Here is a 13,918-nt window from a genome sequence, read left to right as displayed (position 1 = left end):
AATTTATTTCAATGCTCTAACTTAATTACGGCGGAAGTAATTAGCGTTTTTAGCTCGAACTTTTTTAGGCTTAGCTGAAATTTAGGCACTACTTTCTTCATTAAATCTATCAATAAAAAGCGAAGGAGTTGTCCCACAGTTTTCTTTTTGGCAGCATTGGAAAAAGCCACATTTTTTACTCCAGATCTCTCTCGACCTTTGGTCGAAAAAATTAGCTTCTATCTTCAAAGGAAAAAAAGTTACAAGCGTTTTTAAATCCATTTCGAAATATGTCATTTTGATTCAGGTTGTCAACCATTTTATTTTCGCGTTTCCATGGTTACACTTTTTGAATCCATTGTTTTGTATCTGTTTTCTTAAACTTATTTTATTTCATGTTTCCATGGTTACGCTTTTAAAATCCATCTTTCGCATTTTAATTTCTTAAAAGTAATTTAACTCGCAACTCCAATAAACTAGAAGGAGCGCTTCAGCCAATGTCCAATGGCGGACGAAAAAGGTAAAACAAACCAATGCCATAACTTATAACTTACTTTTAAACTTAGTGACCGACAGTAATTTTTTGTCGTGTTTGTGGGAAGCTTTTTTTTCTATTCCTTTTAAATTACATTACAATACAAACTGTCTCAAGCCTCTAATTTACCCCAAAGAAAACACGCGGAACGGAATGTTTTACCTTTGTCAGTTGCGTTGTTAATCACCGCAAAGTAGCGTATTCGAGCTCTGGAGTTGCGAATATCTGTCATTATTGTTTGGAAAGGTAATTTTGCATGGTGCTTTTTTTCTTTTATTTAAGTTATTCTTTAAGTTATTCTTTTAATTTAATAGTTGAATATATGTCACTTGACTCAATTTTTGTTCTCAAGGTAGCAAAGCAGCTCTTAATAAATAAAGATTTGGGAGCTACTGTTAATGTGATTTTATACCTTTTTGTTTGTTTGGCGAAACATTTGTTATTGCCAAAGAAAAAACATCCGCTTCACTCGCAAAAGGGCTAGGTTCCGGTAGCGAGGTCGCTTGGCACATTAGGTGCTAAGCACTATAGGATTATTGTTTTATGACAACCATTAATGTAATTCCTTAATTTGGCGATTTGTTTTGAAAGAAAAAAAACTTTTGATTTGTTTTTATCCGAGTGAAATGTACAACATTTTCTTCTTTTTTTCCTGACGATGATTTTTGAATGTTCCACGGGATGTTTTTTTTTTCGTTAGACGGATTATGATAGCGTGGTTGCTGGGCAAGTTTGGCGATAAACAATAGAGCTGCGGAATTATTTTTACATTTGAAAGATATTATTTGATGTCTTTTTTGTTTATTTGGCGAAATATTTTAAACTGCAGAAAAAACCGCTTCACTCGCTAAATAGAGTTTTAAAGCAACTGTAAATCTAATTTAATACTTTGACGAAAAGTTTTAAATTCCAAAGAAACTTAAATAGTTTTTTTTTTTTTTGAAAAGGTGTGCACACATTTTATACAATTCACATCAGAGGGGGAGGGGAAGTCATTTTTTTTATTCAACGGACTTTCATTAAATTTTTAGCACGAGCATCGCTGTGCGGGTACTGCTAAAGTACGATAAAGGAGTTACACGTGTGGAAATGAGTATAGCTTGTTTTCTTTTGTTGTACTGTACCATTTACACTTAGACATGTTTGCTGGACTACGATCTGTTTTTAATCTGTCAAATTGTCAACTCAACTGATTGTACCTTTATTCAAAGGCTGACCTAAGTTATGGTGCAATCCCCTTCATTCTTTAGTTCAATCATTTGCTGTTGAGTTCCTGAAAGAGAGAGAGAGAGAGAGAAAGATTTGTCTTTACTATTAAAGACTTCTAAGCAAAAGCTAAAAACCTTAAATTTAGAAAGTAAACTTAATCTTATTTGTGACATTGAAAGGAATCCAACAATCAAAAAGAAAGATTTTTCAAAAGCGGTACGAATCCATGAATCCGAATTTGAAACGAATGAAGATGCGCACCCTTCCTGAAGTAGAATTGGCTCTATTCAAGTGGTTCCAGCAATATCGAAATCAAGACCATACCATTCCTATAAGTGTGTCTTTGCTGTGAGAGAAAGCAATGAATTTTGCTATATTACTGAACATAAAAAATTTCCACGCCAGTGCAGGATAGCTGGAGAAGTTAAAAACCAGACACAACTTCATCTTCAAAACTCTTCACAGAGAAACTACATATTGTGCAAAAACAGCTTTTAAGTTCTGTAATTTTGTCTGTTATATGTACATATTAATTAAAATATTTGATGGTTTTAATATTAAAATGTCGAAAACCTAAACTAGCGGTAAGTCGAACTTCCGATAAGTCGAAGTTTTTGGTCGATCCCTTTAGATTGGAGTTATTGCGAATTGAATGTATTTGATTTTTCACAATTTTATAATTGTTTTAATTCCCTAAAATAGGATCCAATGAAAATCCTGGATAGACCCTTTTGCCTTAGAAGGGAATATACACATTGGAATTTAGAGGAGCATGAAAGGATAATCTTTGATTTTTTAGTTTATGCCCTCTGCTTCTCCCACCCCTCTTCTTTCTTTTTTTTTTTTTTTTTTAGCATCAAATACACGAAGTATAGTCTTAAAGGCTTTACAAAAAGTAGTAATTCCCTGTTATCTATTGTTTGTCTCAAAGCAATGAGATCATACTCCCCCCCCCTCTTTTTTTTATTTGTCAAAAGTAAATTGCTATAAAAATGTTCACCAATACAGTGGTGGTCAGAATTATAAGGACAGCAGAAAATTGCACAGAAAAAAAGTTATTTCTGAAATAATTCAGCAAAATTTATACACAAAATGCCTTTTTATGCTAGAAATTGTTGTGAAAAGCAGAATATTTCAAAATATAAAATACAATTTTTTTTTTTTGAGATTAATAAAAAAAAATCACTGTTAAAACTGGACAAAATCATAAGGAAACGAGCATTTTGCCCTGAAAAAACCCTAGCAATCGATAATTTCCTCTTTTTTTTTTTCAATGACTTTTATAAGTATTGATGTCATGAAAGTGGAAGAACGTTCTTGAAAAATTTTATCCTGGTTTTCTCAATGGAGAAAATAAGTTCTTGCTTGTTTGGACATTGAATACCGTTTTTTCATACTTCGGGTGCCAGAATGCCTCACAAAGTTGCCATTAAACTTGATCAAGCCCTTTGTCGGGTCAGTACAGCAATTTCACAAAATAAGCATTAAACAATGATTTTGAGGTTTAAGAAAAATGTAGTTAGGCATTATCCTGCTGGAACAAATTGTTTAATAAGGTAATTAACAGTGTTTTTGTTTTGAAAAAATGCTGCTCAGTACATCAACATCACTCTCAGAATTCATTCTGCCATGCACAAAAAACATTGGTATAATTTCCGTCCATAGCGAAACTTCCACAGACCATGACTGAGTCACTTCCTAATGTACACGTTGAGATTTTTTTTTCCTTCATAGAGATTGTGCCAGAAGTAGCAAAAACCATCCAGTCCATCCTAATTAAACTTTTTTGCATCAGAAAAATAACATTGTCCCACTTTTTACCCATAACAACGTATTTTTGACAATTCCCATCCCTTGATCTCTTATGAATTTTGTAAGAGTTGGTCGTGACAATAGTTTCACATCGTGAAACTTTTAATTTTTTTGTAAAACATGTTGAATAGTTCGAGAACTGCATTGTAACTTGAATTCCCATCTAATATGTCTTGATGCTTGTCTTTTGGAGCAAGCTTGTCTCATTATCATGTGTTTCACATCTACAGAAACAGAAGATTTTCTACCTGTTTGTCTTTGTGGTCCTTATTTGCTGGGATTTTTGAGAAAGCTTAAAATGACCAATCTCTATCAATTCAGATTCGTTGCTATTTGAGGTATAGTAAGTCATGAAAATTTTCAAGCATCCACTTTCGTTTTATTAAATTCTTTTACTTTAGTGCCTAACGGCATCCTTATATAAATAATAGCCGATGATCAAGTAACTCGTATGCTTCAACAATGAAACTCGCGCCATGGCATGATAATTTGATAATATGTTTTGATAATGTTTAAGATGCAGGAAAATCTTTATTGTGACAAGGCTGAACTCGATCCCATAACTTAACTGTTTTATTGCTAAGACTCATTTCAAGGGAATGAAGAAACGAAAAAACGGTCAACAATGAACGCTACCTACTGGAGTTTAGGGTTAATCCACTGGAGTTAGTTACAATTTCAACTATCAAAATATCGCCAAACAGGCAATGGCTTCGTTTAAATGCAGAAGCAACTTTCACCAGTCATACCTTGACGGGCCCTTTTCTAGTAGCTGTAAAAATAGAATGTGATGTCCCCAAATGTTTAATGAGCATTTATATTGTTATGTAGTGCATTGTGCAGAGCAAAAAGCAAGCACATTTTGCTTTTTAGAAGACACAAATCTAATTGTCCTTATAATTTTGTCCAAATAACAGAGATTTATAAATTCAAACTTCATTGTATGAATACGAAATTTCTATGTATTTTCAATAAAATTCCTAAAAAGTGTCTTTTACCATTAGTTTCCAGTCATAAAATTTGCATAACTTTCCAACCAAATGCAGGCAAGATCTGGGGATTTTTCTTTTGTCCTTATAATTTTTGACCACCACTGTATAACTTGATATGATTGAATATAGTATAGGAACCTTGATATAGCACATATTTACTACACCTTACTGTTCAAAAGTTATATCAGTTGAGTTAAAATGTTCCATTTCAAGCTTTAAAATATATTTAAATCTTCCAGTTTTAGCAAAACACATTTGCTATCAAATGAGTTTGTAACATTTTATGGCGTAGCATAAAGTGAAATGAAAAACAGGAAATTCAAAGGGTTGGAACAGCTGGGTGTGGAAAAGTTGTATACCCATATCCCTAAGAAAAGTGTAGCATGATCCAGCAATATCTTTTGTCTCCAATAACTCGAAGAAATTTTGGGAAATAGTTACTTTTTATTAATTATTCTCGACAAACAAAATTCTATAAATCAAAGCAGCTAGAAGATTATGCAATAGTTCTCACTAGAAAAGTGTGCAGTATTAGATTATATGCAATATACCTACAGCCAAGTTATCACTCATGCAGTTCCATCCTTGATATGGACTTATTTGCCTCAAATAGTGAATGACCAAGCTGGAGGTAGATGTCATCTCATTGAAGCTAAGAGTGCCAATGAAACTGGTAGTTAAAGTAAATTTGGGTCATCAGCGACAGTCCCCAGCCATTGTGCGGTTCAACTCGCAACTCTAAGGCAAAGCTAAGGTATTAAGCAGTAAGTTACTGCCCTTTAGCCGGGGGCTTAGGTAGAACTACATGCAATATAAAGACAGCCCGTTTATCACATCCACAGGCAGCACTTTTGCCCTTGTTATGGAATGACATCTGCCTCCAGCTCGATTATTTGCTATTCCAGATGGATGAGTCCATAACGAGGACTAAACAGCACTCTCTGTCTGTTTGTGATAACCAGGCTGTTGGAATATTATTGCATGTTGTTCTGCTTTAGCCCAGGCTAAAGGGGGTTAACTTACTGCTTAGTATGTTACAAGTCAGATTCGACTATAAATGCAAGTACACATATGTAAACTAAATGAACACTTCCAAATTTTCACGTCTGAGCCCACCAGTAAATTAATGACTGACTCAAAGCTCACCATGAGAAGGTGGTTGCACAGCGAATCCCATCATAACCCTTCCCAACCAACCATCCAGCCATTGTATTATGTTAATATGTTTTTATTTTTGCTTTTAAAGGGATTGAAACTCAAAAAAGTTTAAGGAAGATTGATAATGAAATTACTTTTTGAGTAGTGTTAAAATTTCTTAAAGAACATACAATAATCGTGTATCAATAGTAAGACATCTAGTCTATCTTTTAAAATGAAAAAAAGTAAAAATTGCACTTTTTCTCAAAAACGCAAATTTTTTGATCGATCATCAGAGACAAAAGGTATATTTCTTTTGTGAAAAATTGATGTTAAGTAACTTGTAGTGAGGGGAAAACCACTGATTTTCTGTGGCAGTGTATTTTCTGCACTTCACAATTTTGCACTTTGACTGATAATGCGCTGAGAATTACAGTAACAGAAGAAGAATCATATCATTATTTTATTATACTGTTAACTTTTAAATTGTTTCAGTTTTCAGCTGTAATTCATCTAGCTAATAAATTTTCTTAATTGGAAATTTTATAACTCATTTAAAATTGGTTCCTTTACAAAAAAAAAAAAAAAAGACTGATGATCATTAAGTTATTTATTTATTGTGTCAAATAATATTTTTGACATACAGCTATTCATACTTTTAGCAATGTTCATTAAAGTACACTAAAAGCTCATGTTTGAAAAAATATCTGTTTAGAATACTGAACTATGTTTTCTTATTTATATGTCTTATACTACTCTTTATATGTTTTTATTCACTGTAATTGATCATAATAAAATGGTTTTGAATACTTTTTTAGCAGAAGCCACAGCCGAAAAGTGTTCAATACTGTTCGTTATGCCAATCACGGTTTTCCGCCAAGAAGCCGCTTTAGTTCCTCTCATTCGCATTATACGATGAGTGGCTCCCATTCTCGCCCTGGGTTGACTTCAACTTGTTTTTCATCTCTCAGTCAATTATCATCCTTATCATCAGGTTTTAACGACCTTGCATCTGATTCAGAATCTGCATATGCAGAGAGCTACAGCACAGATGACGAAAATGTCGATACGTAAGTGATTTGTATTTATCTTTATTATACTTTCTTTGATTAATAAAGACCGAACTGAAGTCTGCAAATGTCTAAAATTTGTGTGGAGTTTCAGGCGTTAACAAGAAAACTTAGACATTTTAGAATTTTAAGAAGGTAATTAGTATTGTAGGTGTCAAATGTTCTTTAAATGTAAATTAAGTTTAATTAGTTGAAAAAAAATCAGCATTTTTTTAATGAACATTATAATAAACAATGATGCAAGAACAGTTTTTTTTTTTTTTAAATCTTTCTACTGTGTTTTGCTGCAGCACTACAATGTATTTCACTATTTTTATGATCTTTTGTAAAACATTTTGTTAATCTGTGAGTTTAGAGATATATTACAATTTTTTGTTCTTTTCTTTTTGTGTATGATCAGTCACATAAGATAAATCAGCTAAAATTTTTTCAGAAAAGCTTCTTTTTATAGTTAGTTTAAAGTATCAGTACCCAGTATATGTATCTATATGAAATACATATTGCCACGAAAGTTCAAAATCTGTGTAACTCTTAATCTATAGCTGTGCTGATTTCATTTAGTGATTCTCAACTGCTCTGTAGCAGAGTCAGTTTTTCAGGAGTATTATAGTTCAATGATGATAAATGAAAATGCTTGCATGTTTGGTGTTAATGTGTTGACATAGGAATCTCAATTTTACATGAGTGATTTCTATAAAACTGATTCATGTATAAATACTTTTTAATATTCATTTATTGACTCGAAAACTGGATGTTATTTTTAAATGTTTTTGATAATATATTGTAAAAATATGATAACGAATTTAAAAAATACGGAAAATATTATGAATTCTCCTTAAAATTGTAGTATGAAATGTCAAAATAAATAATTTTGCTTTACAAAATAAAAGTTTTTATTAGTTGTGCAACAATACAATAAATGAAAAATTTACTCCGTTCAAAAAAATATCTTTTTTCTTTGTTATTGAGTACAGGTTTGTACTGTTTAAATGGAGTCCTCTTAGTTATCTTGATATAAACGTTCAACTCTGAAGGGGCATGCTAAGGATTGAAGCAACTGTTTGCTATTTTGTATATTGCCTTCATAAAACCTTTTTATATATTGCACATAATTTTTCATAACTCAGTTGAGTCAAAAAACTTTTTTTACATGAATGACGTTAATTCTTTTACTAGTTCTTAAAACATATTTTTAACCCCAGGCCAAACCTATATTTATTGGGGAATTTTCCAAAAGAAATTCTTAAACTTTTTTGAACTGTAAAACTAGCTCTTAGTACAGATGAAGAAAAGTTAGTTCATTCACTCACGTACAGAAAGTTCATATTAAAAAAAACGACACATTTTAAGATAAATTTAAAACCGATAGTTATCCATCATTCTGACGTTTTGAATCTTTCATGTGTGTGCAAAACAAATTTATGTGCTTTCTTTGCATTTTAGATTTGTGAGTGGTAAAACTGAAAAAGTAAGGCCAAATCATCTAGATGTTGGACTACACAGCTTAAGTAGTGGTTTTGGCACATGCAATGACATCAATAATGAACTAGACAAAAGTTCAGGGGATTCATCGTGGACTGCAAATTTCAAGAAAAGCTTGTATGGCCGCACAATAAAAAGATATCAATTTCCAGAGAAGTTGCAAATAATTAAACCATTAGAAGGTATGAACTGCTCTAAACTTCAGCTCTAAATTTTTGTGTAATGAATTTGCTAATACAATTTTTAAAATTATAAAACTTCATAGTTGAATCTGTATGATAAAATTTGTACTTAAAGTAATAGTTTGAGTTTGTGGTATACTAATTAATTTTGAGAAATATACAAACCATCTATGTATGACTGTTGTCTTTTTATGACTGTTTGGACATTTTGAGCTCAATCTATTGAATTTCAAGATCAATTTTCATTCCTATGCTCAAATTTTTGTTAAATATTCTTTTTGCATAAATTTTACAAATTTAAATCTGTAAATAAACTCCTTATTTTAATTCTGAACCATTCACTTTTTCATGTTCTCTCTCATCGGTTGTTGGGATTTCAGACCTTGCAGATCTTGTTAAATTCAGGGAGAAAAGTTATAAAATTGAATACGAGGTAGCATCTTAGAAATATGCAAGGATCAAGCATCTTAGAAATGCATAATCGTTTGATTTATTTTGTTGGAATTTTTTTTTTTCACAATGCAGTTGCTGGTAGTGATGTGGACTAAATTTTATGGCGGAAGTTCAAGCTTTGATTCCTTTCAATAATTGTGATATTGTTTCATATGTTTATTCTTTTCCTCTTGCTTTAGTAGATTAATTTTTATTTTTTTTTAAACCTACAAACAAATGATTTTATAAATGAGGTTTTTGTGAAAAATTTAGATAAAAATGTTTTTTTTTTTTTAGTTTTGAAAACTCATTCCATGTTTAAGATGATTAAAAGCAGATTATATATGTATATATACAGTAAAATCCCTCTAATGTGGACACTAACAGGACATACTTTTTGGTCTTTTGGTCCACAATAGAGGGGTGCCCGCAGGACAGGGGTTCGAATAGTGTTATTTGCCTTGGTATTGGGGAATTAAAAATTGTCCGCATAAGAGGGGTGTCCTTTATGAGAGGTTTTACTGCATATAATGGAATAAGTTCTCTTTTTAATATGTTTACATATAAAAGTATTTTATTAAATGCAACTTGAAAAATTTTAGGATCACAAACTTTGCACCATTGGCAGAGGCTAGCAACCCCTCACTTAGGTGGCATATTTGAACATAGACCTGGTGTAAAAATAAAAGGAGAAGCCAGAATAAAGGAATTTGATGAGAAAGTTAGTCTTGGAGACTTTGAGGAAGATGAAGGTAATAAAAAATAATTTCTTTTTATCTTTTTAAATAATTACATCATTGTTGAATTTTGAAAAATGATTTGAAATGCTTTGTACTGATGAAGCAAATTTTTTTTCTTCTGTCCTTAAAAATTCTGCAAAGATTTCTATAGCCATTTACATGTTGTTGAGTCACAATATAGTGACCCTATTTAGATTATCTATGAGTTACTGTACCAACTGCATGAATACGAAAATTCAAAAGATTTCATTTTTCTAAAAAGTTTGAATAAAATATTTTTAGTGTCAAACTGTACACTAAGTGAAAAAATAAAATGTATAAGAATTTTATACAAAAGAAAACTTTAAACTTGAAATTCAAACAAAAATTTCAATTCATGCAATTAATCATGTGTAATTTTCTTCAAATTTAAAGAAAGTAATTGTTTTGTATGAAAGTTTTGCGAAGTCTTGCATTGTGGAGCAAAGTGAAATAGTGGGATAAAGTGAAATATTAAAGTTTTGTGCTAATTTTTTAGTTCCAACTGCCAGACAATATTTTGAATATGTTACTAAGCTTGTAGTTGATTTTAGCCAGAAAATAGTTATTCTCTTAAGATCAATGTATATACAGTTAATTTTTGACAACGGGAAGTACCAAGGAAACTGACTCAATGTCATACAGGGTTGTCATGAGTAAACTACGCTGTACATTTTTTTGCAGTCATTCTTTTTTGTATCATTAATCAGTAAATTCTATGAAAATAAGTATTTCAATGAACTGATTGAAATACTTATTTAATGACTATAGCAAGAAATTTTAGTGTTTAATAAAGTGTTGGCAATATTTCTGCTATTATGTATTAACTAGCTGACCTTTGTGAAGCATTCAGGCTCAAAATTTACAGCCTTGCTGTTAAAATGTTACATTAAAGTTTACATATTTGCCTGTTAGAAATTACTGGACTCAGTTACTCATGAACTAGTTAAGATAATGGCTTAAAAATATCTAATCTTTCATAGTTCTGTGTGTTTAATGAAAGTATGAAGTTTCAGAAAGTTATCTGCATTCTTTAAAGAGTTGTTAAACATTCAGTTGTCAACAGGCAAATAAAAAAATCCTAATTCAAAAATATTAAAAGCTTAAAAACTAACCAATTAAGATATCAAGATGAAGCATAGTACTTGGTACATGTAAACCATTGAGACTGCTCATAGTAAGAGGATGAAGCAAAGTATTCCAATAGAAATCATTTTATTTTAAAACATTATTCAACTTTCCAACAGTGATACTTTTTAAAAATCATTATTGCTCCAACCTAGATGGCAGCCCAGTTCTGCCTTTTTAAAATTCAAGCTCACATTTGCAATCAAACCGAACAAATTCTTATTTTTCCCAGTTTTTTCTAAGTGTAATGTTTTTAAAAACCACGAAATTGTCAATTGTTTCTTTTTCGCCCTGAGTCATGAAAATAAACTTAGAAATAGTTCCTAATTTATGAAAACCAAGGGAAAAGGTTAAGGGAGTTGTGCTTTACCTAAAAGAAATTACCTAAAATGTATGTAATTAATATACAAATTCTTGCTATATTCTTATACTGTAAAACAAAATCTGTATTGATGTTGCAATAGACCTTGGGAGGAAATGTCCCTTGGGAACAGTAGTTATACTAATAGTATTGTATCAAAAATTAATTTTTAAAAATCATTATTATTATTATTATTATTATTTTTGTGTGTGTGTTGGGGTTCCAGCTCTGTCGCAAAATGGATTTCACTTTTTTTGGCTTATGATCTGTAAATTCTGTAATTCTTTTGGTGTTGAAAAAATTGGTCTTCATTTTTAAAAGCATACAGTAAAGTCCTGATTATACGCAGAATTGGGTGGCACAAATGCCGTTGGATAATAAAAATCGAGGATAACTGAAAAACGGCTAAAATGAGGGACAAATAAGGTAAAAACTGTCTTTTCTCAAAAACTTGACTGTATTGATGCATAATACTTTCGACAAAACGGTGAAAATCAATACAGTACAGTAAAAACATTTTGTGTTTTTGCACAACGGAACTTAGCTTTAATAAAGAACAAGTGTATGTACGATGAAGAAAACATAAAAAGTAAATAAATAAGCACGTAAATAAATGAAACAAAAGCAACCGAGTTGAAATTTATAAGTTTTTGGAAAAAAAACCAGCCACTGGTATTTGTTTTTTGCTGTGAAAATACATGCTCCTGATTGTTGATTGAGTGGTGGATAATTGAGAATTCACTGTATTTTGATATTTTTCCTCCAAATGTTTCAAAATGTCTTTTGAACTATATTCATTATTTTTTTCCACTGCAGATTATGCTAATCCAGGAAAGAGTTTCATGAATACATCATCTGTATATACATTTACCACTTCTGCTTTCCAAAATCCTAATGATCTTACTAGCGTAACTCCTAGGTATGTATTTGTCTTAGATGTTTCTCTTCTCTTTATAAACATTATCCACTAATGCATTACTTATCAAAATATTTAGTAGCATTTTTTAAAAACATGTTCTTTTAGTTTATAACACAATTACTTTTTCACAGCATTCTGTTAAGAACACAGATAAACTGTACCAAAATGTCTGTAGATGCCAACTAAAATTTCACAGTAAGCTTTATCCATTGTTTTATGGTTGCCCCAATTCCCTATCAAATAACCATACTAACAAGTTTTTTTTATTTGAATGTGATTTCTTCCATTTATTTGGATTTCATTCTTTGTAAACTAATGCATGATCATTCATGCTAATATGTTCCCCTCTCTTTATAGCGCAGTCACAATCCATAAAATACCCATATATAAAACCAAATATTTTTTCTCTTTGTGAATAAATGAAACTTATGATAATTTTTTTAAAGTTTAAATGTAAGAAATGGTTTCTCAAAATTTTAATTGCACAATTTATTCTTACTTTCTTCTATATCTAACATGTGAGAGAAAATATTGGTTTTGTGCAAATTTTTACAAATTATGTTTACTCTTAAAACAAAAGAACAAAGGAAAGTTGTTCGTATGGTTAAGTGGCCTATGCTTTGTATCACAAGAAGAGAAAGAATGTAGAGAATGAATGAAAGAGTGTAAGGAAAACAGGGACAAAGTATACAACAGCCAACGCGCACTCCTAATCAGTTGGTCGTCGCCTCCCCCCCCCCCCCCCATAAAATACAGTGTACCCCTCCTAACAGACACCCCCAACTGTGGACACTCCTCTTATGCAGAAAAATCTTAATTCCCTGATTCCAAGGTAAATATTATTATTAAACCCCTGTCCTGCAGACACCCCTCTATTAAGGCCAAAAAAAAAATTGTCCCGTTAGTGTCCACATGAAAGGGGTTTTACTGTAGTTAAAATTTATACTGCTCCAACTCCTACCCCATCCCCAGTTTACAAATAGGCTAACATGGCCTCTCGTCGCCCCTGAATGTAAAAGAGCAAGGGAGTCAGCTGAAAAAGAAGTTTCGATTTAGCTTTTTTTTCTAAATCAGAGTCAGATGGCTGTGCCTGGCAAGGTCAACTGGCATCTTTTGCCTCAGAATGGATTGACATTTCTCCTATCATTTACCCTAGTTTTCTCCAAATCATCATTTTTATCATGTGCACTCCTTTATTTCTAGTTACTGCATTTGTAGAATCATGTTAAATTCAAATCATTTTCATTCTCATTTTAAAATTGCTTTATTAATATGCTAAAATGTATAGCTTTGTTGAAATGGATTCAAATTATACCATGAAATAATATTAAATGTTTTATTTGTGTTTCAAACATGAAAATGATTTTAAGCTAGTGTGCTCGTTTAAAGAAGTAATTAAGTTGGGTCATGTATGTATTGTACATAAGTTAATCCATCTTTAAGGGATTTGAATAATTTGTATAAGTTGTATGCTTAGTAATTCTGCTGAATAATTCAGCGGGTACGGTGTAAAATTAATATAAGTTAACTTTCTGTTATTGAAAATGTTGCTTTTATGTTCTTATGTTGACTAAATTTTCAATTATTTGTTTTGCAAGGCTTTCTTAAATACTTCATTTTTAAGCACTTTTATTATACTTGACCTGATTGTCATAGAGTAATCTGAGGCCTACTTTTGCTTATATCTCAGCAAAAAGATCATTTAGAGACTTCGGGATTTCACTAAATGATTTGCTTAATCTTAAGGTACAACTTAACGCTGAAAAATTAATATTCTGAAATAAAATTATTATTTCAGTTAGGATGAAAAACAATAAATGCATGTAATTTCCCTATTAATCATTTGAATATCAAACCCATTGTTACAAATTTTAATGCCTTGCAACAGTAATGTTAATAGTAATCATAATGAAAATTTTGAA

The 13,918-nt window shown here is 31.2% G+C and overlaps 1 protein-coding gene across 1 annotated transcript in view; it reads left to right on the top strand.

Moving 5' to 3' along the window:
* The window catches only part of LOC129220862 (trafficking kinesin-binding protein 1-like), a 51,192-nt gene that overhangs the window by 28,596 nt on the left and 8,678 nt on the right, over positions 1-13,918 (top strand). Inside the window, exons 12-15 of the mRNA XM_054855293.1 lie at positions 6,486-6,734; positions 8,178-8,398; positions 9,433-9,582; positions 11,894-11,996. Of these exons, the coding sequence (XP_054711268.1) occupies positions 6,486-6,734; positions 8,178-8,398; positions 9,433-9,582; positions 11,894-11,996 (723 nt within the window). The remainder of the gene's footprint in view (positions 1-6,485; positions 6,735-8,177; positions 8,399-9,432; positions 9,583-11,893; positions 11,997-13,918) is intronic.

This window comes from Uloborus diversus, chromosome 4, assembly GCF_026930045.1.
Source record: "Uloborus diversus isolate 005 chromosome 4, Udiv.v.3.1, whole genome shotgun sequence".
In the NCBI taxonomy this organism is placed as follows: domain Eukaryota; kingdom Metazoa; phylum Arthropoda; class Arachnida; order Araneae; family Uloboridae; genus Uloborus; species Uloborus diversus.
The sequence above is the reverse complement of the archived record's forward strand: the minus strand, read 5'-3'. Positions and strand labels throughout refer to the sequence as shown.